At 34.0% G+C, this 26,622-nt stretch overlaps 1 protein-coding gene across 3 annotated transcripts; it reads right to left on the bottom strand.

Moving 5' to 3' along the window:
• Positions 1-155: 155 nt before the first annotated feature.
• Positions 156-23,430, bottom strand: LOC120260901 (endoribonuclease Dicer homolog 3a-like). Of its 3 annotated transcripts, none has more exons than XM_039268480.1 (25): positions 23,258-23,430; positions 22,988-23,168; positions 22,779-22,892; positions 20,966-21,100; positions 20,774-20,843; positions 19,642-19,706; positions 19,393-19,524; positions 19,135-19,287; positions 16,496-16,625; positions 13,985-14,090; positions 13,709-13,901; positions 13,464-13,624; positions 12,711-12,929; positions 12,338-12,603; positions 11,409-11,680; positions 10,826-11,328; positions 10,638-10,735; positions 8,643-8,848; positions 8,339-8,548; positions 7,160-7,627; positions 6,747-7,028; positions 6,253-6,579; positions 5,840-6,014; positions 2,257-2,368; positions 156-714 (listed from the first exon to the last, which is right to left on the bottom strand). In XM_039268480.1, the coding sequence occupies exons 1-25, from the start codon at positions 23,338-23,340 to the stop codon at positions 513-515; spliced, it is 4,863 nt and encodes a 1,620-aa protein (XP_039124414.1). In that variant the 5' UTR covers positions 23,341-23,430; the 3' UTR covers positions 156-512. The 3 variants fall into 3 exon arrangements, with proteins under 3 accessions (XP_039124414.1, XP_039124417.1, XP_039124416.1); XM_039268483.1 differs by having other exon boundaries at positions 2,257-2,356; XM_039268482.1 differs by having other exon boundaries at positions 10,644-10,735.
• Between the last annotated feature and the right edge of the window lie 3,192 nt (positions 23,431-26,622).

Raw genomic sequence — 26,622 nt, 5'->3', positions numbered from 1 at the left:
GGGATAAGTAGTAGCTTTAACCAACTCAGGTCCAGAACAAAATAATTTAAGTTATAGAGCTACAATTCATGAAAGAAATGAATCAAGGATTTCAAAATATTATACCTCTTTAAATGTTATTCCAATCAAGTTGGTAGCAAAATTTGGACAAAAGGTACTAAACACTGAGACAAGCTTGTCATTAATTTGAAAAGGCAGCTAAACATAGTCATTTAATACAAAAGCACTGCTCGGAAGATTTCCATTTGTCTCATACAACATACAACATGGCATACCACCAAACTGAAGACTATCTATATATATTTATTCTTAGCAATGCACTGTGACCTTGATAATTAACAAGACCCATCTGATGACTATCTATATATATTTATTCTTAGCAATGCACTGTGACCTTGATAATTAACAAGACCCATCCTATCTTACATGGCCGTATATAAAAAAACTTATCTTGAAACACTATATGTACACATAATCTAAAATGTTATTAAAAACACAAATACCTGTGAATGTTAGACTTCAACAACACAGCATCTTCCCTGTTTCTGCAGCTCATAGAGCAAGGCCAATGCTGCAGAGTCCTGAGAACTCTTCTTATCTGCACGCCTCTCACCGACACAATTGATGCTCCTGCCATCTGGGAGATGCAACTTACCACTTGACACAAAACTCAGATGACCATTTCTTTCTCCTTTACCCACACTGGGTGATGTACTGCAGGATAAGTTAATTGATTAACATAAATCTTAAATACTTAGTTGTCACCCATTTCCTAAATTTAGCTTCCAGAAATGGAGAACAAATTTTGAAAAGTGCTTGTTGCTTAGTGCTGGAGAAGTTTCCTTAACCACATCAGACATGAATCCAGATGGTGCATGATTTTGATTATGGATATTTATATCACATTGACTTCAACAAATAACCTAATGGAGTTACTACTTTAGTGGTTCACATGCAAGGGTGTTGAGATAAGAATGGCCAAAAATCAAGCTGATGGAATTGCATGGAAATTTAGTGGTGCAACACGTGCCCAGCTTGACCAAGAACTCAGTATTACCAGGTGCTTTTGACTTGAGAATTTGCACATTATACTGTAATGGTAGGCTTCAAAATAATTGGAAGATTAAAAAAGTTATGCAATGATAGTGAGCAAGGATAAGGTGAAGCTAGAAGATATAAACTCACCAATTATGAACATTTAAGGCTCACACTATCATGCAAATTCTTCAGGGTCAGGCTTCAGCATGTGAATACATATTTATGGGTCAATTCCAGGTCTACTGACACTTCACCAATGTCACTAGATGCTAAAGCATGATTGCACCTCAGGTGGGGATATGGCAAGTGCCTGGGTATGGCAAATGCCTGTGCCTAATAAATCTGGTGGAGACACACCAGACTGTCGGTGACTATGGAATTTAAGTCAAGGTAGAGTCTATTGGAAGTCTTCAGGTTAGAGGGTAAAATTGAGACAATCTAGTTGTGTAAATTATATGAACATCTAACCAAATATACCTTAGAAACAGAGATGGCATCAAGAAAACATCTAACCTAATGTCATACAAGTATCTAACACAAGAGGGAATGGAGAAACACTGACACCAGGTATTCAGCGTATGTCTTGGATTGCATTTCAGCATACTCTAAAGTTCTTTCATATTGAATTTCCAATATTTGGGTTCAATTTTTCCAATCCATCTAAATCAACAAAATGAATTTATTTGGTGCCTACAGCCTGGTGAAGGTAGCCATGTAGGCTTTTCCAAATGAACCACCTTAAACTGTTTATATTTACTATTTCTATTTCTATATGTTATTGTAAATTTGACTATTCCTGCCTAGTCCACCACCACAAATATCTGCAACAAGAAATAGGCCCTAAAAACATTATGCAATGGCAAATCAAATGGGCATATGAAGGCATAAAGTAGATCACAGCAACAAGGACCGAAGCATTATGGTTTGAATACATGAAATTGAGCCATTTGTTTCCTTCCACATTATGATATTCAGGAATAATTTACTAATAATATATTCTCCTTGCATAATATTTATGGTTTATTTGCAAATGCCCTGAGATTTTATATTGCGTTGATTGATATTATTAACCACTTAAAGTGTCTACAAAATAGGTATATACCATGTTGGCAACATCTTCATGTTGCTTATAATTACCTTGCTTGTTAAAGTCGTATAAGATCGTTTACGAGTACCAAAATTAAGGAACTCATTAAATCATACTAAGTAAAAACATACCTTGATTTCTCTTCTGTTGATTCAAAGATAGGCATAGGCCATAGGGATTTTTTACAGAGCTCATACAATGCACTCCGAGGACCTCCTTTCTTCATTTTAACTGATAAATTCACTGCAAAGAATTAAGCTCCTCTCAAACAATCAGGTAACATCCAAAAGCTCCATATAAAAAGAGGTAAATATGCATGAATAAGATCAAGAATTATATTATTATTGTAAAAGGTACTGGAGGCGCAAAAAATTCCACATAAATCAATTGGTTAAAGAAAAACATTAAGAAAGCAAAGCTCAACAGCTTTCCCCCTAACAAAGCATCACAATGAGTGGTCGTCTTGGTTCAAACAAAATTAAATATAGTTTTCAAATGAACGATGTAATTGCAGCAGACTTCATTAAAGCTTGCAATCTTCACATGAATTTAATGCTAGCCATAAAGCCAAGACTGAAATCCAGATAAGCAAAACCAAAACTCAAACAGCGATTAGCCATTTGGACATGATATAGTTGGTCTCACTATCATATGCCTGAGAAATTATAATAGGGTACAATGATCATATCAAGTACAATCCCAAAATGGGAACTTAAATTAAAAATATGTGTCATTAAATTAGACCAAACCTCATTTAAAAAAAATAAAAAAATGCATAATCAATGACATTCTAACTCTATTAGACATTCATAATATCTATGTGATATACTGCAACATCACAGAGGTCATACTATACATCAGGTCCAGGGAAAAAGATCTGCAGCGTTAAGCTGTTAACCTGCATTGAGCCCTTGATGGACAGTTTGCCAATGACAATTTTACTGAAGCACAAAGGCCACACAATAAAAGAGCCTAAATCAGAGTGCATGCAGTAAGTACTAAAACAAGCTAGATTTTTAATCTATATTTCTCAACAACAATGTTTCTAAAGCCATTCATTTTTGTATCCATCTATGTTACATAGGCAAGAGAGTTAACAAAAGACATGGACTAATTTTGCAAGTGGATTTCAGATGGCACAGTGCAAAAGATGGAAAGCACCAATGAAGAAGATATTACTATATCCTATTTGGAGCAATATGACTATCCTACATTCCAAAAGACTTGCTTAAAGATGAAAGGGCATGAATAGGATATAGTATCTTTCTCACCAATTAAGAAGATTAATAAATTACAGAAATTTAATCATTAATTTCCAGGCTAATTTTGTATAGGTTAAGTTTGAACCAGGGATATTTCATAGTTACTTTCCAACATAATTTCTTTTGAATTGCCACTATTATTCTTCTAACTTTCTAGAGGTATCTTTGTGAAAGAGTTGTTAGAAATTTGTCTGAGAGTGAAGATTACACCTCTTTGTTGATTACAACCTTATTTCGGGTTTCATTTTAGATTTTTTGCCAACTTAGAAGCTTTGGATTTTGAAATTCAACCCACATGTATTCTAGGGATTAAAGCTTGCATTTCTACACCTCACACAACATTTACCGCTAAACAAAAACTCATGAATTGCATCATGCCTCCTAAAACCCCAACAGAAGCACTGATATTGGAAGATGGATATAGTACATCCTCTTTGACCTTATCAGAGGCTATGCAGAGAATATTATAATTGAATTATTACATTGAGAAATTTTACGTTAGAATCTCAACAACATCAAAAACAGATCATCAACATCAAAAATCACATCATTGCTATGTGCAAGCACAACACCATTATCAAGAAAAGATACCAATTATCCATCAATTGCCAGTACACTGCATCAACATAAATCATTCCCACCACCATGATACCGGAGAAGACATTGGCAACAACAAGCAGCAGGCAAATCTTTCTCATACTCCATTAGTTTACCAATGCAGTCATACATGCCAATATGTTGTGCTCATAACTTCAGGTTTTTGGAGAACTTTAGTTCACCCAAAGATAAATCTGAATTCAATTCCTCTAAGAACAATGCCAAAGAGGCCTCCACATAAGAGATTGGTTATGGTACCATTCCTAAAAGCCTGTCGGACTCAATTCCTTTACCACACATCAACTAGCCTAGTGCAAAAAAATTGAAGATTGGTTTGGCTTCCTTGGTAACACTTCGACACCAGAGTTAAGCCATCAAATGCCAAATATGAGTTCACAGATCTTCATCATAACATACTATTTCTTGAAGGTGGGGGATATGGTCAATCAATCCAAAGATAGATAATACCATAAATTGAAGTTGAAGTGCATTTATTTCTTGATTTTTCAATCAAGAAACTCAATGTTGGTGCACATAAAGTTCAATTGTTCCATAACCTACATATGTGTGGCACATGCAATGCGCTGCAAGCAAGTCATTACTTGGAAGTTAAGTTTGAACTCAAAGTAAAGTTCATTTGAACCAAGGAAATATGATGCAATGCAAGAGAAGAAAGGTTTCAATTGCAAAGCTATTACTACATCTTATTTAGAGCAATATTATTATCTCAAATTAATAATTAATAATTAAAAAAAATTAACCAAGATAAGATTGATATATTAAGCTAATGTTATACATTAAAGTTCAATAAGGAGAATTTTATATCAAGAAGTTACTATGTTTAGAATTTTATTTAGGTCTATAATGAAAGCCAATTACTAATGTATGAAACAAAAGGACTGAGGATTCATGAATGAAGTTATTTGTCTTCTATTATTTTTCACTAGACATAGTAGGGGAGGAATGAGCTTGAGAGAGAATGAAAATGATCTTAGATAAGCGTGGAGAATATATAAGGTTTGGACACAAATAGGACACTTGGTCCTGACAGCAGGTGACAAGAAACTTGTTTTGAAAAAAAGAGACCTGAAAAAGTCAAATAATAGATGGTGAGTGGCAAGGGATTGGTAACTGTTGTACACCATAACCACAAAAGTGTCAAGAAGGGGAGCAAGACAAACCCACTGCCACTCAAACTCAAACAGTGTTTATGCAAGTATAGATCATTGTGGTCACTCTTTGATCCACACCTTGATCAGGGTTACAATGACCAAGGGGATGTGCAATCCAGTGCTCCAAGATATGAATTAACCTAGTGTATCTGTGTATGGATTAAGATAGCACTTTAGCACTATTGTAACTCTTTTATCTTTGATGCAATCAACCTTGAACACTCAATCCGAATACCGACTGATGCCTGATAATCAAAGTAAAAGAGCCAAAAACAAGAGCAAGAAGGGCAACTCATCAAGGCAAAATTAGGAAAAAACTACCATTCGAAAGCAAAACTAAACTTTTAGTCTGCATTAATTTTTATATGTCAAAATAAGTATTATCCTAAGTTGTTCATATTCAAATACTAATTTGTCTTATTCTTTATGGAATAACTTTTAAGACTGCCGCATTTCCTAAGAAAGATCTTCTCTTGGTTTTCTGAGTTTTCTCCAATTTGAAGATCATCCGAAAGCCCAACAATGGATTCCATCAAAACTGGATTATTTAAGGGATGTTCTACATCACTCTTTTAATGATAGCAAACAATTACTGATCAATAAGGAAAGTCAATGCATTCTTCTAACACTATCAAAATAAATGATAAGATGAATTCAGATAGAAGATATCATCTCAGATGTACCTGGTGGCCTGGGATCTGAATCACTTGTTTTGTCATTTTTGACTGATTCAGCAACAGTGGGAGATACTGCACAAACATTTTGAACAGGGGAAGCTACAAAATTTTCTTCACCAACAGATCTCTCTTCAATCACTCTCCTTTTAGAGGGATGTCGAGAATGAGAGAGTCCTTTCTCCTGTGAATTTGCAATTTATAGCCTAATAAGCCAATGGTAAATCAATGAACCAGACAACTTCATAACAGTGAAACGAGCCAATAAATTGCCGGGATTGTTAGAATAGAAATTAATGCAGGCACGTTTTTTAGGACTGCTTGACCAAGATTTAAGTCTCATACTCAACAAGTAAAATGTTTCCATGAATGGGTGATGAAGAAGTGAATAAAAAAGAGGTTATGTAGGTGCGGTGGCAAACCTCCATGTCCTTCAGCAAAAGGATAGCTGCTTGTGCTTTTGCAGCTTTTTTATTCTTCTCACGCCCTCGTCTTGCCAACAAAACAACCTCTAGTTGTACTTCGAGCTCAGCAACCACATATTCTCCATCCTCAAGGCACTTCACAGCTAAGAAATATCCAAGTTCACTGCACAACTCACTCAATTCCCGCATTGGAGGAAGTTCAAAATTATCTGGCGTTACAATAGGAGAAAGTAGTGGTTTGAAAATTTGCCATACTTTATCCATATTAAGCCCTGTATCTATTAAAATAGCTCCAGCAATACTTTCAAACATGTCTCCAAGAACCTGCAACATAAATGACAGAACAAGGAAGAGTTTCGAATAAAGTAACTGAAAACAACAAATATGGATGTGTTCTAGCTGAAGAGTATTCCTATTAAAAGAAGAAATGAAATCATGCAATGTATACAAGTGCAAGTTGAAACTAATGACAAGCAATCACAAGGGATCACCTTGGGCCCTTTAATAGAGCTTTTACAGAAAAGCGAGTCCTTGCTCCCATGCATTTCCTGAATTCCTTTGACATATTCTGTTATTTGTGCTAAAAGAAACCCAGAACTATGCTGAAGATGCTGCTGAAGGTTATGTCTGACTGCAGACAAGGCAAAGTTCTCATTCTTAACTGATGCAGATCTTAAATCTGTTAATTCCCCGGGATCAAGGTTTTCATGGGCAGTGAAAAGGTGCCAGGTAATGAGCAAGTCTAACACAGAGTCTCCTAAAAATTCAAGCCGCTGGTAGAAAGTCCAGCAAGGTAAACTGTTAGAAGCATGACAACATTCTACAACTATAGAGCCCAAAATAAAAACACATGTCAAACAGAAGAAATAACAATATCAGCAAAGATAAATCACAATCACAACACCTGATAGCAGTAGTCAACCCCGATGGAAGAATGAGTTATGGCCTCCAATAGAAGACCTTTGACATTAAAATTATATCCAAGTTTTGCCTCCAAGACTTGAATCTCATTAATTTTCAAAAGATAGCTACGCATAGATATGGCTTTCACAGCTTCCTCAAACATTTCTGGCTCAAATTCAGAATCAATGCCAAACCATTTTAGTATCGCAAGGGCAGCACATAATCCACCACCAACATAATATGCTCCTATCAGAGCCTCAACACAATCAGATATTGTCTTTGAGCACATCCATCTATGTCCATTGTCACAAGCCTTCCCTATCACAATTGTTTTATCCTCTTTCTCATAGATCACTTTTTGGGGTACTTCGGAAGTAGCCACTCCACATGTACATGGCACAGGATGCAAAGAAATCTGCCCAGGAGCAACCCAACGACAAGGATCAAATGCAGCATCTCGGACGTAACCCTGTTGTGACAAATACCAGAATAGACTGAAACAAAAACATTGAGAAAACAAAGCCTAAAAAGAAAACTTGCCTAAATTCTGTCAAGAGACATGAAAGACTTGCATTCTAAATGTAATCCGGTTATTTTTTGTTATTTCACATAAAATAAAAAATCGCATCCATTAAAACACAAACAATTTGTTATTTCAAGTTAGGTTATAAAACAAATTCTGTTCATTTTACACCCGCTTATTCCAATTAATTCTACACAACCATCGCATCTTTATTGGTCTGATTCTCTTTGGATCAAGTGCAGCAGTAACCAACTCCAGCACAAATGACATCAGAGGAATGAATTGAAATCAATTTGGTTAGCAATTACACATCAGAACAGACTAAATGAACTGAGATAATTAATTCCAAGTTCAAATGCAATCCAAAAGATTTGCCCATGATCATCTATGTAAGACAAATTCATAAAAAGGTCATGCATTTCTACAAAGAAAAAATGGTTGAAAACTTCCAAATTGAACAAACAATCCATAACATAAGCAATATATAATGCTTCCTTCTATAGCTTCCTTCTATAGCAACATACAACAGAAAACAAATCTCTACATGAACCATAAAAATGAGAAAAGTCAAACAGCATATTGTTTTTCATAACATGTAATACAACTGTCAGATAGGACATAAAGAGGAAAGGTGTTCAGGACTTAGAATGGCCTCACCTGCACATTGCGATTAATTCCCAGTTTGTGAAGTGTAGCATTAGAAACTTGGTTTGACCTCCATGAGCTCAATTGATCCTCATGTTTTTCAGGATATTTCACATAGAGATAGCAGCTCACAGCATATTTTAATACAGAATCCCCCAAATGTTCTAAGCGCTCCAAGGAGAAGTCCTCACAACATCTTAATGTTGTGATTGCTTCAAGAATCTGAACAATGAAGTCAGATTTAACTAGAATGAGCTCATATGTAGCAAATATAACACTATGCCATGACTAGATTTTGAAAATGAAAGCAATGTACCAGTGCACTTGATATAGAGGAATCAATATAATTAAAAGCAATTTCCTTTCGCAGCTGGCTAGCTAACATCAGTGATTCCAATCGGTGCATTAGCGATGGCAGCAAATAAAATGATTTTAGGACATTTATTGGAATATCAATGTGAGCTACGAGCTCTGGAGGCATGCGGACATGATTCTGACCACCATTATTAGTTCTTTTATCACCTGAACCAAGTTTAAAAAAGATTAACATTACAAATGAAATAAATTGCATTAAGAATACTCTTGGTGCTAAAAATGAATATGCCCCACATAGCAGAAAAAGGTAGCAGCAAGCCTAATGATTTAAAAGTAGATGACTACATAAATAAAAATGGGATCTAGCGCCTCAACCTATATGATGGTAACTTTTGTAAATGTAACTCAAAGTGTCCTCTTCTTCTGCAAAGTTAGTATAAAAAGTTAAGACATTGCAACTTTGATGATAAGAGACTACTCTAGAAACAACTATAAACAATGTCACTAGTCATATCTAAAAGAATTTTAAAAAAAAAAAAAATTTACTGAGCTCCCTCCCATTTCCCTTTATAGATCTTGACACCTGATACACATTCTACAAATACCTAGTAGTTTTTGAGACATTGGCTCTAGTGACAAAAAAAAGTAGTCTCACACTAACTATCTTATGGATGGAATTTTTACGTTAAGTGTCATTACTACTGCTATAGAGTAAAGTGCATCCATAAGATACAGCAGGATAAATCTGTACCTATGAAATCCAAATAACATAAATTACGCATTCATGATCTGTCCAAGGAATTAAATGGTTTGACTAGAATAAAACTTGTTATGACAGTCAATCATTTTCCAGATGCCAAGGATACAGATGATTTTTGAGAATTCTTTATCCATTGTAATTTTAGATGAACATACTACACACACCATGGAAGCTGTTACATCATCCCATTAAGAGATATTGCAAGTTAGGCAATTTCAAGCTGAGTATGGCAGATGTACATACGTTTTATTTGAATAATTGGAACATGTGTCCAATAACATATGACAGAATAAAAATCTACATCCAACTTGAATACAACTTCGCAACAAAAGTTCAGGAACATTGCTCTTTGTGCATTTTGTGTGCGAGGTTTTATCACCATAAAAAGCATGACAAGGTCAAAGAATTTCTTGGGTTATAACTTGTGTCCCAAATGATGGTTTCAAAAGATACAACTTTCAAAACACATATTATACAGCTTAAAAGGACTACCAATCTTTTCACTCATGTAAAAAATCATAAGTCATAAAAATTATATATTGTACCTACTTCATCCAACGTCAATGTTTTCTACTTCTGTTTCTTATCCAGAGTTCTACAGACCATAAAGTCCATTTAGACTATATGGTTAGGGTAACAAGGAATAACTAAGTTATCCAACCAAAAGGAAATACTTGAAATAGAAATAACTCTTCTTGCAGAATTTGCTTAATCAGATTAAAATTCTTTAAGTAGCATGAACCAAGTCAGTATTCATTAAACATAAATTGGACTAATACAGTTTGAATTGAAAATTTTTCTTTTAGTTAGCATTGACTGAGTTAAACTCAAGATATTCGATATAACTTGGGACCAAAGCTTTTTCTCAAATAATCCAAAAAGCCATATTCAATTTAGGCAATTTGATCCAATGAAAACCAGAAACAACCAATCAAATCGATAAATTATGCTTCCTTCAACCAATTGTCAATTTGGAAGACAACTACTAGTTATCTTTTAATGAAAATACTGATGCCAAGATGGCAATAAATTGGCCATGAATTATTATAAACGATGGTGATTGATAATGCAGGGAATGTTTTGATGACAACCTTTGTTTAAACTTGATCACCCGATCCTACTTTTGAAACATCATAGTTCATGGCAATTAAGTAGCATACTCTAATGACTGCATTTTACCATCAAGTACGAGTATTAAGATGTTATTGAAAGCATCTGGTGAATAGTATATCAAACCTTTACATTTAGATTTTGAAGATAAAAGGTTGTGAGGATTATGGCTCTGCTTTAACAACAACAACGGTTGTCCTGAATGCTGCAGCACAATTCCATACCTGCGTGAAAAGCAGAATCAGTATGAAAGAAAACATCAAGAAAATAATAAGCCTAAACCTATACTACTAAATACACTGAAAACAGCCTACTTCTTTTTGAAGTAATCTGAAAACGTCATCCAAACTGATTTATCAGAATTTCCATCAAATGGACTATCTGCAGAGGAATTAGAGATCACATCAAGAACAGAATAAATTTTCCCTGTGTGGATAGCAAGAACCACCATATCTTTAAGGCTCCGTTGGTCTACAGATTTATCAGCCAAATGGATCATATCTGATGCACCACATTCAGTTCTTGACGGACAAGAATTAAGAGCTTCTGAAAACTCAGCTCCAGATGAATAAATATTCCTCATAAATTCTACAACTGAAACAGTTGCACAAATTGCCTTCCAGTAAATGTTGAAGGATTCATTAAGTCCAATAACTGAAGTTTCAAGGGGCAAAAGAAGATACATGTTTGAAGTGCTCCACAAAGATTCCTTATTATTAAGCAAAAATTTCCTTTGTCCGCCAGATTTGGAGCCTGTAAACAATTTGCCAAACAATCCATTGAAGAAAAACTCCTGAAACAGTTTTGCTTGCTCCACCTGGCATAAAATATCTAAATTTAATAAAAGGAACAGTCAAAAATCAAACCAGAAAGACAATATATATCTTAGAAGAAAACCTGTTCCATGTCCAATGTAACTGGCCCACATGGACGAACATAAGCTTTTGCCATCTTGTTAAGTAAGTAAAGATCCATTTCAGTACAAGCAACATCTTCATCAAGGATAGCATCCACCAATAAAATAAAGCTACAATAATACTGTCCAACTAGATCACATGAAAAAGTTAAGTTATATCCTTGCAAGATGATACCGTCTCTCTTGTTTGCCCAAGTCCCCGACAAAGAAGAAATGGTGGCGGTACTGTGAAGTTCTTTCCTTTTTTTTGTTCCTTAAAACAAAACATAAAGATGCCACCATTCTGTTAGATGCGAGCCAACATATTATCCAGGCCTAATTCGACGCAAAAGCTTAAGCTGATAGAATATGAAACACAAGCTTATAAACTCAAATCCATATCTTCCAAACTAAACAATGTGGAACTAGTAATTACTCTAATACACTCAACCACACATAGCAACAGTCAGGTGAAGCATATGAAATAAAACATCCACAAGAAAGCAAAACGAATCCACATAATGGCATAAAGTTGGTGAAAGTGTTCTATTGTTGAAAATCTGCTATCATTCGCAAACAAAATAATCAATAGTGCCATAAACATTAAAGTTTTGCCTTGTACTTTTATTTTTTGCAACATAAGAAGTTTAATCTAATGGCCCGGTAAACATATGATTATACTGTTAGTACTGGAAAAGGACCTTGCTGGAAGTATTATTAAATTTGCTCAATAAAAATAATTAGGATATTTGTTAAAGGTGAGAGTTAAAATAACATAGCAGATAACAAATATTGAACCACAAATATTTAACGGGTGCAAAATTGTACCCTTCATCCACCTAAAATAGTGACTATGAAAGCAATTGGATCGGTAAAAAACAGGCCTGCCTGTGCTTCCCAAATCATAATACAATAGAAAAATCTCCCTTACCTGCACCAGAAGCAGATGCTTTTTCTTTCTCATTGACTTTAACTTCCGTATGCTCTTTAATGACAGGGAGAAGATGATCATTTAGTGCTCCCAAGTTATGAAGTTTTTTACAGGCAGCTAAGCACACAAGCTGCTTTGCTATGTGTGAATTTCCACCAATTGGACCCAGTATTGTTTGAAATGCAGCAGTAGGAGGCAAAGTTAATGTGCACTGGAAGCATCCATTATACATGGAGAACTGGAACACTGGTTTTGGAGTGAAATACCTATAACATACAATACATTCAACTTGAGTCCTTTGAAAATTTTCAAAAAAAGTTCCAGCCCATGAAATCTTCCATTTAGTGAATTTATCTGTTGGAAAATATCATACTTATCTCTAGGAAGCTTTCCACAGTATCTATAGATAAGACTGATACTTGAATCAGCAGTTAAAGTTGCTCCAGTCGATTCGACATGATAGGACTCTTTCGTCTCATTAAAAGTCACTTGCGAGTTCCAAGCATCTGCATCTCTATTCAAAGCGGTAGTAATCATAGAATGCCTGCTTCTAATGATATCAAATAACAGCTCCCTTTGCTGGACATTCCCGCTGCAGATGAGTAATAAACTAATTAAAAACAATAATTTGAATTTGAAATTTCAAAAAACTTCTCTTCCTTATAAGAGAACTCCTGCAAATTAAATAAAATATACAAGAGAAGAACTTATACAAAGGCAGTTTCTCAAAATCTATCTTCTTAAAAGGCAATCAGGAAGGTAAAATAGGATAACCTAGGGAACATCAACATCCATCAGTGGACTGCCATCTGTCAACAATTTACTATGACTATATACAAGTTAGATACATTTCATATTGTTTTACATAATATTTCACCTTAGTTTGTAAATGTGAAGTCTCCATTAAGATCTATAAACCTCTAGAAGAAGTTGTGCTTCAGTAATCCAAATGGTAAGGCAAAAGAAATATGAGCAACCCAAATGCCCAGCAAATGAATCTAAAAACCTTGTCGCATGCTCATCAACTCCTCAAATAAACCGAGACAACAGTAAAGCATGACCACACAAATTTACACAAGTTATGCAAATAGAACAGAAAAGAATATTTGCTAAACAATCTTCCTACCGTTCTAACATTATAACAAATTGAGAATCTGCAGTTCGAGCTCGTCCACATGATTGCACATAGCTTCTAACTGTTTTTGGCAAATCGAAGCGGATCACACATGAACAATCTGGAACATGAATTCCCTCCTCAGCCACATCAGTGGTAAATAATAAATTAACCTGGAAAACAGAAAGTAGCTTTTTGAGAGCAAAGTCATCTGTTGTTTAAGAAACCAAAACAATTTCATTCCACATGAAGCATACCTTCCTCGAACGAAATGAATCCAAAGTTTCCTTCTGCATCTTTGGGGTTAGAGCATCTGCCGAAGAACTCCCTCCAGTCAGATACGAGACTGTAAAGTGAGACAAATAGCTTATTTTCCTAATGAAACGCTCTATCACTTTGGATGTAATAATCCTCTCAACAAATATAAGGCATTGGACTTGATTTAATATCCTGAAACCAAAAAAAAAAATCAGTGAATAACAGAATTTTAAGCTAACAGCATGTTGGATCATAAAAGCAAACAACTGCTTTACCCTAACGATTGGAAGATTTTAATTAACTCGTGCAATTTGGGAGATATATAGCCAAATTGAATGGCTCCTAAACATCCATCTTCTGTCTTCAGCAATGACTCATAATCTGCCAGTACAATAGATTCAAGGATTAGTTAAACTAAACCACAAAAATGACTACAAAACATAAAATATAAACCACCAGTGACTCAATTCCTCTAATACATAATAGCCAACAGCACGACAAGTCCAAATAAGACAAACCAAGAGCATGATCCTAATTATAAACCTCTTAAATTATTTTTCTCATCTCTTACCTCCCAATAATGCATCGTAACTCCTCAGTCAAAGAAGATTTATTAAGCATGAAAGGATACCAGATATGTTGCAGCAAAGAAACAAAAGCACATTGATGCAATCATGCAACTATAGGTTACCTTAGTATCATAGTTATTAAAAGCGTGAGGTGCATCAAGGCACTAAATGGTCAAATTGCCTAGGCACAAGGCACAAGGCACAAGACTCAAGCGTGCGGTTTTGCAAAGCAAGGTGGAAAAAAAATTAAAAGAATTTAAAAAATCATAAAATTCATAATAAATACTAAAATTTCATAAAATAAGCAAAATCAAAGTTTAAAGTTCAAACTTGGATAAAACATATATAGAGCAAAATAGCATATCACTGATGTAGCAAAAAAAAAACAGCACACTACTACTATACTACTATTAAGAAATACTATTACAATTAAAATTTACTGCTACCCTACAACTATTAAGAAATACTATTACGCTAGAAAATCCTAAACGCTATCAAGTTCAATAGCTTTATCATTTTCTTCATCATTATTCCCCTACTCATTCTCATATTCTTCCTCTTCATCTAAAGATTTATCTGGCTTTTAAAACTAGAAAATTAGAAACCCTTTTATTTTCAAGGGTTAAGATTTAATTTGATGTCATCTAATGGCTTATAATTATCTAGTTCATAAAAACTAAAAATAAATTTTTTTTAAAAAAAACCTTTTGTTTTAAAAAAGTTGAGATTTAATTTGATGATCATTTAATGGCTTATATTTATCTAGCTCTTAAAAACTGTAAAAAAAAAAATAAAAATAAAAATAAAACTTTTGCTTTCAAGGGGTTAAGACATTGAGATTTAATTTGATGAACATCTAATGGCTCATATTTATTGAGCTCTTAAAAACTGAAAAAATAAATAAAAATAAATAAATAAGGGGCTACACTTCAAAAGGGGCTCAAATTGCCTTAACCCTCAAGGCAAGGCACGTGCCTTAGGGTGCCTTTTTAATGTCTAGCACCTTTGAGGCTCCAAGGCATTAAGGCTGGAGCCTAGGGAGCCTTGAGCCTGAGGCGCCTTTAATAACTATGCTTAGCATTTACAAGAGATATTCCTAGCAGCAAGTATACAAATGTATATAATCTCTATCCCATACATTGCATCATGTCATTACCTAAATAAATGCTAGATCATGAAACATAATGATAGAGCTTCAGCAAGATCTCACTTTCTTGATAAAAAGGTACATAGATTTAAGGGAAAAAGAACATCATGCTGAAATCTGATTCATTAAAATTTTCCATTTCATGATTTTGAGTTTCCATTATTTCAAAACAATCTCCACTGTATAGTCAACAAGTTAGCCAAACTCTCCAACCAAACAACCTTTAGTTATACAATTTATTAAATTTATCTATTTACTTATTTATTAAAAATATTAATAAGAATAAATAGTTGTCATTAACTTAAGAAAGAAAAATAAATGTTTAAAATAATTAATTTTGATTAGTTTTAAATTTTAATTAAGCTAAACTGTGGTGAGCTCAAAAAAAAATCCCACCAAACCAATTTTCAAAAAAGATTTCTTACATGCTCTCTAATTCACCAACAAATACAACCATATACGAGAATTAGAAGAGGGAAGAAAAATACAGCCAAAAACCATGTGAAATTATAAAAAGAAATAGATTCAGTGATCATGGTCCCCGGCAAGCTCACAAAAGAGCCAAGTCAAATGATATTTATGCCACTATGGAGCACAACCACATAATTATGTGCATATTGCAAAGACGATAAGTTGAAAACTCATTGAGCCCTTCTCCTTGTACTGTGGGAAAAAAATATTATACACAAAAATGGACTCACAGAGGTCTTAAGGGATTTAATACTGTTGCATGTAGTGAGTTTTCATCATCCAAAGCATTCTCTTTTGGTTTGTAATTATTTATTTGTTTTGATTTACTTATTTATTGTATTCTCTCACTGCCCTGGTAACTACCAATGAATGCACATCTAAAAGCTCCTGTTCATAGAGAACAGAGTCGTTTCAGCATGATGATCTATTAACAATCAAACTCAAGAACAAATTCTAAAACAGAGTATTATAATGTCATAGTGCCATTTGATAAACTAAATAAATAAAACATAGGCAATGAGATGCAAATCCAATAAAAGCAGAGTCAACTAGATGTGAAAACAAAAGAAGATCAACAGATCCATCAAGTGAAATAATACCATTTGGAAGGCTTTCTGCAATTGTGCTTAATGCTTCCTCAGTAAAAGATTTATAGACATCATAGGTTTCCACTGAAAATTCACAACATTCTGAATGAAGACTAAGAACTTCCACGCACACTTTCGCTGCCTACCAAAATATAAGGACATGAAACCTTAGACAACAAAAACATACATGCAGTAAATCACAGCTTAAAGAAGTCTTATGGGGGCCCAAGAAAAGGGAACAAAAACCAAAGCAAAAAAAAAAAATCATTTCAATACTTATGTTGCAGAGCATTTATTAGTAAGATGTAGAAAAACTGCTGATTCATTGCATAGGTTCATTCTTACAAACTTAGCATCCAAGTATACATAAGATCAAAAACCAAACAACTTTCAAAGAAACAATAAACTTTGAGGATGAACTGCAGAAAAGCAGTGAGAACAATAGATAACATGAGCTCATAAACTTTAACATAATAAATACATAAATAACCAAGATCAGCCATAGATTCCATAAGTTTACCGACTTCTACAAAATAGATAAATAAAATAATCATGATCCGTAATCCTCAAACAAAAGTAATTTAACGTCATAGAAGTGTTGGATTCACTGTCCTTGTATGAAGTTTTAGGGGCACACTTGCTACATAGAGATATCCTAGGTAACTTCAAAATAGATGCATTCTTTTATACTGTTCATATTGACATATGGAATTGTATTGGATGTTTGAGATTTGGATGTTAGGGAATGGGATGTGTGAGGGACAAGGAATTGGGTTTCCCTCTAGAAAATGGCAGGTTAAATAATTTGCAGCTACTACAAAAAGGACAATAGCAATAGCACGCATGAGTTAAAACTGCCACCGCAGAGTATTGTTACTTCTATATTTTATTATTCATAGGAGGAACTTTGTCAATCATTGCACTGTACAAAGCATAGATTTATTAATCAACAAAAGCCGTCATTCATAATAAGCCATACAGATGTATTAAAGACAAGTATCTATGGTATAAATTCATACAAACAATATTTTTCAACCATCTACAAGTTTGATAAATGAGTTCTGGGAGGGAACATATCTCCTCCACCCATTTTTGTAAGGAAGATCCATTGCTTTTACCTTGACCTACTCCTTCCTCTCTCTAATCCAAGACATGACATTCGATTTAAGGTTTTGTCCAGATTAGGTGCCTTTTAAATAATGCTAATGTTTTGTAGGAGACGTTATGCCATGAAGATAATTGGTTAGATGCAACAAGAACTTCACATGATGAGAAGATATTCCAACCTTGAGAAAGCTTTCCACCTGGGTTTAATTTTCAGCGACAATGGGGTGTTAGCTAACTAAGTAACATGGTAAGGTTGAACAAACACAACTAATGAGAGTGAAAAAAGCAATAGTATAGTTACTCTAGTTGATGGAATGATCATTTGGATAAACCAAAAATATTATCCTTTTACTTAGGTAGAAACACCAACTCATTAGATGCAATTCCCAAATAATCACCCCCAGGTTTAAAATAAGAATTAACTTTAAAAATAAAATTAAAAAATAATTTTAAAAAAAAAGCCACAAAAGAGTTTCAAATTTGGATTGTCCAGATTACTTATTGCAATGCCAAATGGCCCAAATTAACCTAATAAGTCCTCAAGGTAGATGGATAATGAATTAGATAAACAGTAAGCCGATTTAAGTGGGGTTTTGTTTGGTCGAAATGTGGTTTAATTGTTTGTGTTAGATACAAACCATTCATATTATCTAATACAATATTCGATACAAGCCAATCATATTGGGCTTGATTGAATCCAAAAGCTTAACATAATGGGATGAAAAGCCTAGCCTCATATATTCAGATCATTATTTACCAACTTAAGAATGAGGAACTCTTAATTAATCTAATAGTTTGAATTTGTTTCGGAGGAACCCTTTCATGAAAAGTTAACCAAAATTTAACTTACAATCATAACAAATGTTTTAAGGTTAGAATTAATGTTGATTGCTTATAAATATTAATATTTTTTAAAATCAATTAACAAAATTAAGTATTTATTTAACTAAATCTCGAAAGAAAGGAAAAAGGAGTTATTCCTAAACAATGTTATCTTTGAAAAGTGTTTAGTTGGAGGCTGTGAGATAACCCAGATTATCCTGAAACCAAACACCACTAAGAGTCCCTGACAGATCATTTGTCCTCACTATAACTCCTTAAGGCCCATTGTTATGAATGATCTGTCTTTGGTTCTCATCAAAACCATGCCTAAACTCAAAATATAAATAACACTTAAACAGAAATTTCAAATGAAAAGAATAATATCTTTTGGGACGAAAATTAGCTTGCCCTGTTCATGTAAAGCTTTTGCATTTAATCTCACAAGCATTGAAATTTTGTACAAGAGTTCTATTTTCTCATCAACGTCATTCTTAGTCTCATTTACAACATATCTATCAATATTCATTGGTTGGATGTAGAGAATAATTGGTTACATTCAACATTAACCATGAAAAGGATAAACTAATACTCTACTCTGCAATTGAATAAACAATTTCTAGATCAAGATAAAAAGCAATCTAATAAAAAAAAGTATGATTCACTTTTACTTCAATAAAATTGATGATCTACTTGTATGAAACCTGACATGGATGATCAAATACCTCAAGAGCACAGATTAGACCAAGATCATCTAGGCAATGGCAGATCTTCGCATGGGAACTGGACAATCGTTTTCTTGACGTTTTAATCATGTCATGGGTATCTTTGTATTGATCTAGTGTTTTCTCTTGTAAATGTGCCATTAAGGCATCACACTGTTTACACAAAATACAATATCAAGTGTAAGACTAAAATGTTGAAGAAACGGTTCAAAATTATATGAAAAGGTTAAAGACAGGAGAGAATCAATATGATCAGACCTTATTCCATATTGATCCCAACTTCATCTTCAAACCTTCATGAGTAAAAACCATACGATTGTAATATTTATTGACGTATTTAGCTTCAGGAACAAAGAGATCAATTTCGCTTCTGTCTCTTACAGTAAAGACCTGTAGGTTGAAAGTAACTTAAATGTGTTTATGACAGGATAAAAAAAACTGCTACTGTGTTAAATAGAAAGATAACACAGCTAACAAAGCAGTGGAAAAGACAAGCAATTGTTTTACCTTCGAGTCTAGAACACTTTCAAGTTCAGAGATCTGATTTTCACAATCCATTGCTGATGAGACGCCTGAAAAAAATGAGCAAAATAAAGGTTAATAAGCATCCCTTCATACAGCATCATATTCACATTACAAGATCCTCTAAGGCATCAGCTAATAGCTAGAAAAAAAACAACTGAAAAAAGAAATTACCATGACCATAATGATACAATTGTTGCGCATTACAGGATACTGTAATTTCACATTGTAAACAAAGTAGCAGAAGTGAAATAACAAATAAATCTTGAGAATGATACATAAAATGGTATAGTGAAAAAAGTTAGAAGTTTGGCCATGAAATTATGTTCAATCCTTCATACAGCAACCATGTGTTAGATGAAGGCATCCATTTATATCCAAACCTGCACCCTCACCTTTCCTATCTTTCTTGGAGGTCAAACAATTAGCTGTTCGATAAAGCCATTCCATGCAACATGATATAATGATAACTCAGATGCCCATGATTTATGTCCTACTGAATTCTAATTTTCACTTAAAAAATTCTGCATTATTTTGTCCATATCTGTTACTGTGTCCTCTCTGTTCAATTGTGGTTGAAACCAACAAAATAAGGCCTGTTTCACATTCATCAACATGAACTCTAGACAGAAATACCCCACAAAGACAAGCACTAAACGGGAACAACAGGTGCTAAGGGGCCAAAATATCAGCAAAATTAGAGTATAAATTTATAAAAATAGCAAAATACCTTTTGAGAGTTGGAACCATTGATGTTAGGCCTTGGGGTTAGAATGTAACAAGCTAGGATGAGAGATATTAGCCATCAAGCAATTCTATTTTAAGGCTAGGCACATAAAGGGAGTGTGTTGCATGGGTAAACTAATAAAAACAGATAAGCTTAGATATATACAACAAGCAACTCTCATGATCAAAAAAAGACGAAAATCTCCATATCATGTGATAAAAAGAGTATGCTTAAAATTAAAATGATAACAAACTAAATATGGTTCCACGATTCAGAGTGTAACTATAAAGAAAAGTAAAAAATTTCAATAGAACTTACGAGTACTCTTTCTGGTATAGAAGAAAATTTAAGGATCTAAAGCAATTAATTATAAATAAAGAAAAGAATTGCCTTTTCTTATAACAGGAGATGCAGTCATTCCGAACACATGCGGTTTGCATATTGAGTTGTGGTAGAATTCCTATATCAATGAATGTACAACAGAATATAATGAGATTGTATAATAGAAAAAATGAAATAAACAAAAAGATTACCACCGCAAGTCAGGAAAACATGCTTGGCATATAAAATTCAATGACATACCTTTAAAATTCGGCTGTAAGGATGGCCACCAGTGGCACGGTGGCACTCATCAAAGATTAATAGATGCACCATATCCAATTTTAAGAAAGCATTCCTAAAGGCATCTAACAATATTTGAGGGGTCATAACCAATACCTGCAAAATATATTGCCATGTGAATTCTTACTTCCAGACTTTGGTAAAATGAGAATGTGCAATATATCAGGTTCGTTTGGTTATTTCAAAACAGCTTTCTCTTCTATTTTTATATAATCAAGTTTTGAATTTTGCAAAGCTCAGTTAGTCCATGCTCAATATGTTTACAAAAGCCATGCCAAATAAACCAGATTTGAAAAACTAGGGCCTCTTGAAAGTGCTATGAACCACTTAGAAATGGGCTTCTTTTAAGAGAAAATTTATAGACAGAGGTTCACTACCCACCTTTAGTTTCCACCCTCAATCAACCACAATGCAGAATGGACCAAATAGAAAATAATGAGCAAAATTGAAGGAGGTGAACTGACTGATTCATCTTATAACAAACACTAAGAAAACCCTGTAGCTTTCAAAGAATAGGTATTTAAAAAACCCACAGACATTCTCCTTCTCAAGAATATTGACAATGTAGAAATGAAATAAAATCATGCAGTGATAAGAACTAATTTCAACACATCATTCAACCTCTGTTTTACACAATTTACTAGAAAAGTTTTAACTTGTTATTCTATTTTATGGTACATTTTGAGCATAAACACAGTTTGGGAGTACAACAATCAATCCTATGTGTATAATGGCACAAAGTATACATGAACTAGCATAGCAAAAGGTTATACAAGGAAAACCCTAAAAGACACATAGATAAGCATAACACCAAAAAGAACACACACAAGCCTATTGCTCTTATAGTCATAGAACATGCAAAATGTCTCTTCTCATGATCCGAGTGCAAAAGATCCAACTTTTACTTGCATGGTTCAACACTTCACAAGAAATGTTGCACTTTGCGGAGCAAACTTTTATAGCATTTCGCTTGGAGTTGAATAGATCCATATAGAATAATTATACAGTAATCTATTAAAAAAGTAAAATAACAAAGCATCACACTACTATGAAAACACACTATTAGCAATTAAACCACAGTCCTGGCATGATGCTGGACTGTGCATACTCTACTCTGTGTGACACTCAATCTACTTCATAAAAAGAGTACATGCATGAAGAAAGTATAAAAGAGCCATCAGTGGGTGCACAACAATCAATGAAGGAATCATTCCCTCAAGCTATGCTGCCTGTATGCTTGACAATAAAATGGAGAGGATTTGGCATGAGACGGGGCATGACAATCAGTATGATCATAATCCAAGGTGAAAGTGTACATATAGCCATATAATTTTTGATAGAAAAGTTAACTTGCATGGCCTGATCGACACAACACATAAGAAAGCAATGTGAATTAAGATAATGGAAGATATCCATAATCTCATATATAGAAGCAAACCTAAATCATCCACATTGGCAAGTACCAAAGTAAGAAGAATTTACGATCATATAAAGTAAAAGATGCTAAAATGTTCTTAAATTGGTTCAAAGAAATTATACATATAAAATTTCCAATTCTTAACATTTGAAAGAAAGATTTCTTACAAGATTTGACGAATGCATCTAATAAACAAAAACGCCAAGTGAATTAAGGGAATGCTAAACAAATATGATATTCCAAAACAAATAAATAAATAAATAAATAAATAAACATTTCTAAATTACTCACATTAACAACAACAAAAGAACCAAGAACTTAAATTCTCAAAAAGAAAAATGGATCGCGTTCCCTTACTTGGTTTGAAGAGATCTCTTTCTCCCAGCGTTCAACGTTCCAATCATCCACCCCCTTTGCCCCGTAGTAACACTCCACCTCAAGCCCCGTATGAAGCTTTATCACCTCATATTGCTGATCACCACAGAGTAAAAACAAAAAAAAAACAACTTCATAAACTCTTGACAAAAAAAATTATAAGAGAAGCAAGCACAGGAATCCCAGGTGACCTGAGTGACAAGGTGGACAGTGGGAGCAAGGAAGACAACACGCCGCCCATCTCCAGTGGCCATAGCCTCGTCGATGAAATGCCTGATGAGCATCACGGCGATCATAGTCTTCCCGGCACCCGTATCCAGCACGGCGATCGTGTTCCTCCGGACAGCAACATCAAAAACTTCCACCTGGTAACTGATCACCGCCAAGATAATCCAGAAATCGGCATCAATCCACAAAGGACATCAAAGAGAGAAATTAAAGACGAAAATCGCAGCTGCTACCTCCGGGGTTCGAAGTCCTTGCATTGCTTCTTGGGCTCCACCGTGGAGTCTTCGCCATCGAAGGGTCTCTTGAGAGCGCTCATAGCATGCACCGGAGATGGAGAAACCCTAGACGATCGTCGGAGAAGATATAGAGCGGTTCTCTGCTTGTGAACTCAAGAGTGTCTTCTTGGTTTTTCTTTTTTTTCTTTTTTTTTTTCTATGTATTATATATATATATATATATCTATAAAGGAACAATGAGATGTTCTTTTACATATATACCCTTGTACGTTCTTAAATTACATATATACCCCTCATGTTGTTGTTTTTCATTTTGTTTTGCCCTTTCATCATTTTCAATTATATTTTTCTTGTATTTTAATTGTTTTATATTATATATATAAATATTATATGCTGTATTTTGTTTCATATTTCAACCATATCTTTTTTTATTTAGTAACTTTATATATATATAGTTTTATTTGTACAGATGTCTAAATACATATCATATATATTAACTTTCCACAATAATTTTTATTTTTAATTTATTTATAAAATTAATTTCATTTTTTAAAATTATTGAATAAAAAGGAAATCTAAAGTAAAGGAAGTGAATACATGTGAAAAGAGAAATTTTATAATATATTCGGAAAAGGAAAACATGATGTATAATGACAATAATTTTAGTTTGAAAAAATAACATATTGGCAAATCATTAATTTTATTATAAAATCTCTAGATGGTGAAAATATCAATTTTTTTTTTTCCAATTATTACAACCAATGAAATCAAATTTTCAAGAGCTGCATATGCTTATGTGATTATGTGAGTGTTCACAATTTACTCTTTTATTAATTTACTGTTAATAATTTAATTTTTTTTTAAAAAAGAGTATTATAACACAACCTTTAAGACTGACAGCTCTGACGCCCACGTTTGAAACTGCTACCCAACTTTTTAAAAAAAAAAAAAAGTAATTTAAACACAATTACTTTTTTTTATTTTTTACTTTGAACCCAAGCCATTATATGTACAGAGGCATTTTGGGGATTTCCAGCTCAAAGACAACCAAATTATGACCTCATACTTGTTTTCTCAAAGTTAAGTATCTCACATGGCAAGGACAGCTTGGTTATTTTAAATAGCAACTAAAAAAAATTTACCTTTTATAAAAATTGCGTGTTGCCTTATTTTGACAGTTTTTTCTCCAATCATATGAAATAAAGAAGTCATTTCTTTGTAAATCATTCTCTTCCTTGTTCTTGCATATGCATCTCTCTCTACATTCTTCTAAGCTAAGCTTTCGACCTTATAATATTTACTTCATTTAGTACGTAATGGTTTCGGTGGGAGTGTGATATGCTAAACTTACTCAAAAACTCACTCAAAGTTTAAACACACACACAATCAAACAAGAGTAAGGAGATAAGCAAATTGGTAACCCAATTCAGCACAACCTTACCTACATCTGGGGGGTCAGTCCCGGAAAAATAATTCACTAAAAGAGATATAAGAACAAGGAGTACAACACTCTCTCACTCTCTTAATACAAAGAATATCCTCTCTAGATTGTCTGATGGCCACTCACTCAACTCTCATCGAAGAGTCTCTCACCGGTTGGCTCATCCTAAATCTTCAAACATGATCTCTTATATAGACGCACCGACATCTAATAAAGTTACCTCTTTTAGAATTCTCCGCAGCTTCCTAACTTGGACATCTTCCAAAGTTAGATGTTGCAACTCCCAATTACAACATGGCCATCTTACTGAACATGACTGAGTTCAAGCCAGATGCACCCGAATCTGCAACCTTCAACCTCCCGGTTCTTTCAGTCCGCCTCGTAGCAGTTGACTCAACCCGAGCTCCTTCTGCCTACAGCTGCTTCCTTCCTCTCGTCACTTAAGTAGGTCTCCCTCTCCCGAGGGACGTGCCCACCAAGGCAAACGCAACCATCTCACCAAGGATGGTCACCGAAGATCTCCCGATCCTTTTTCCAAACTTAGCCCAAGTTTGGTTTTCCCAAATGATCTTCGTTTGACTCATAGAAATATTGTTACTAAACTTGATCTCATCTTCATCCAAGTTTAGCCTTTAGTATCTTCAAGCATGATCTTCAATCATCCATGCTTGGATCTTCAAATCTCTAATCATATCTCTTGCAATCTTCAATCAATCTCCACATATGATTAGACTCCATGAATAGTTCCGCCCATAGATAGCTCTTGGATCTTCTTTCAAATTATGTTGCTAAATATGGTCTTGATAATCTCCTTGGTTTCTTCTAACCTAATTTAGTTTGTGTCTTCAAATAGCTTCACACCAAACTAAACTTTATGTCTTCTAATAGCTTCATACTAAGTTAAGCTCCATGCAATTTTCATGATCTTGGATTCTTGCAAATGATAGAATATTCCTCTCCTTCTTTAAAATAGATCTTTCTAAAAATTAGCTCTATCAAAGATATGATTTATCATCCCGGATCTTACCAAGGATAGATAAACATACTTTAGATAGAACTTGTCTTTCTTGAAGAGATCCTTTAGTCTTTATGCACTTTCCAAAAATAGTTGATCATCACATAACTTCATTGAGAGAAAAATCTTCTAAACATAATCTTCATTTTGATCTTCTAACCCTTGTAGCTTCACATGCCATGACATCATCATTTTTCCACATCATCATCCTAGTCAATGCTTCCCTTGCTGAGTCATCATAGCCACGTCACCTTCTTCTTGCCATGTCATTACTCGGCTTGTCATATAATACCAATCCACGTCATCAGACTTAACAGTGGCTTAGATCTCTCATCCCACATCTCTAATGAGCCCAAGTAAGTTAAAAGGCATCCCAAAGGATCCTCCCCCAAGGATTAAGGTGATATTAGAGCTATGGTTTCTTTCCTAAACGAGAATAAGGTAATATTTATCATACAGGAGTAAACCCTTACAGGGTCCCCAACATGAAGATAGTAAATTTTATCTTGGTTTTATGACTTTTTATTGATCCATAAACCTTAAAACTAAAAGCAAAGAAAAAATTTAAAAAATTGGAACCTAAAATGATCTTAAAATATGTATAAGAGTTGATCTAACTGGTATAAGGAGGTTCAGATAAACTAGATAGCACCAAATAGTACCCTCTAGAGGACAGGATATCCGTTTAGGGGGGAAAAAAAGTGTGGAGGTAAGTCTTAACTCTTAAAGTTGGAAGGATTTACTCTAACATGTTAAGAGATACTCATGATGCTTGGTCCCTAAGACAACTTAAACTGTTCTTATATCAAGATAAGTGAAACCTAAGAATTAAAAAAAAATCATCAAACAACTTTACTTTCAATAATTATGGATCAATTAAAGTTATTAACCGAGTTAAATCTTCTG

The sequence above is a fragment of the Dioscorea cayenensis genome, chromosome 5, assembly GCF_009730915.1.
Source record: "Dioscorea cayenensis subsp. rotundata cultivar TDr96_F1 chromosome 5, TDr96_F1_v2_PseudoChromosome.rev07_lg8_w22 25.fasta, whole genome shotgun sequence".
Taxonomy (NCBI): Eukaryota; Viridiplantae; Streptophyta; class Magnoliopsida; order Dioscoreales; family Dioscoreaceae; genus Dioscorea; species Dioscorea cayenensis.
This window is presented reverse-complemented; position numbering and strand designations above follow the sequence as displayed.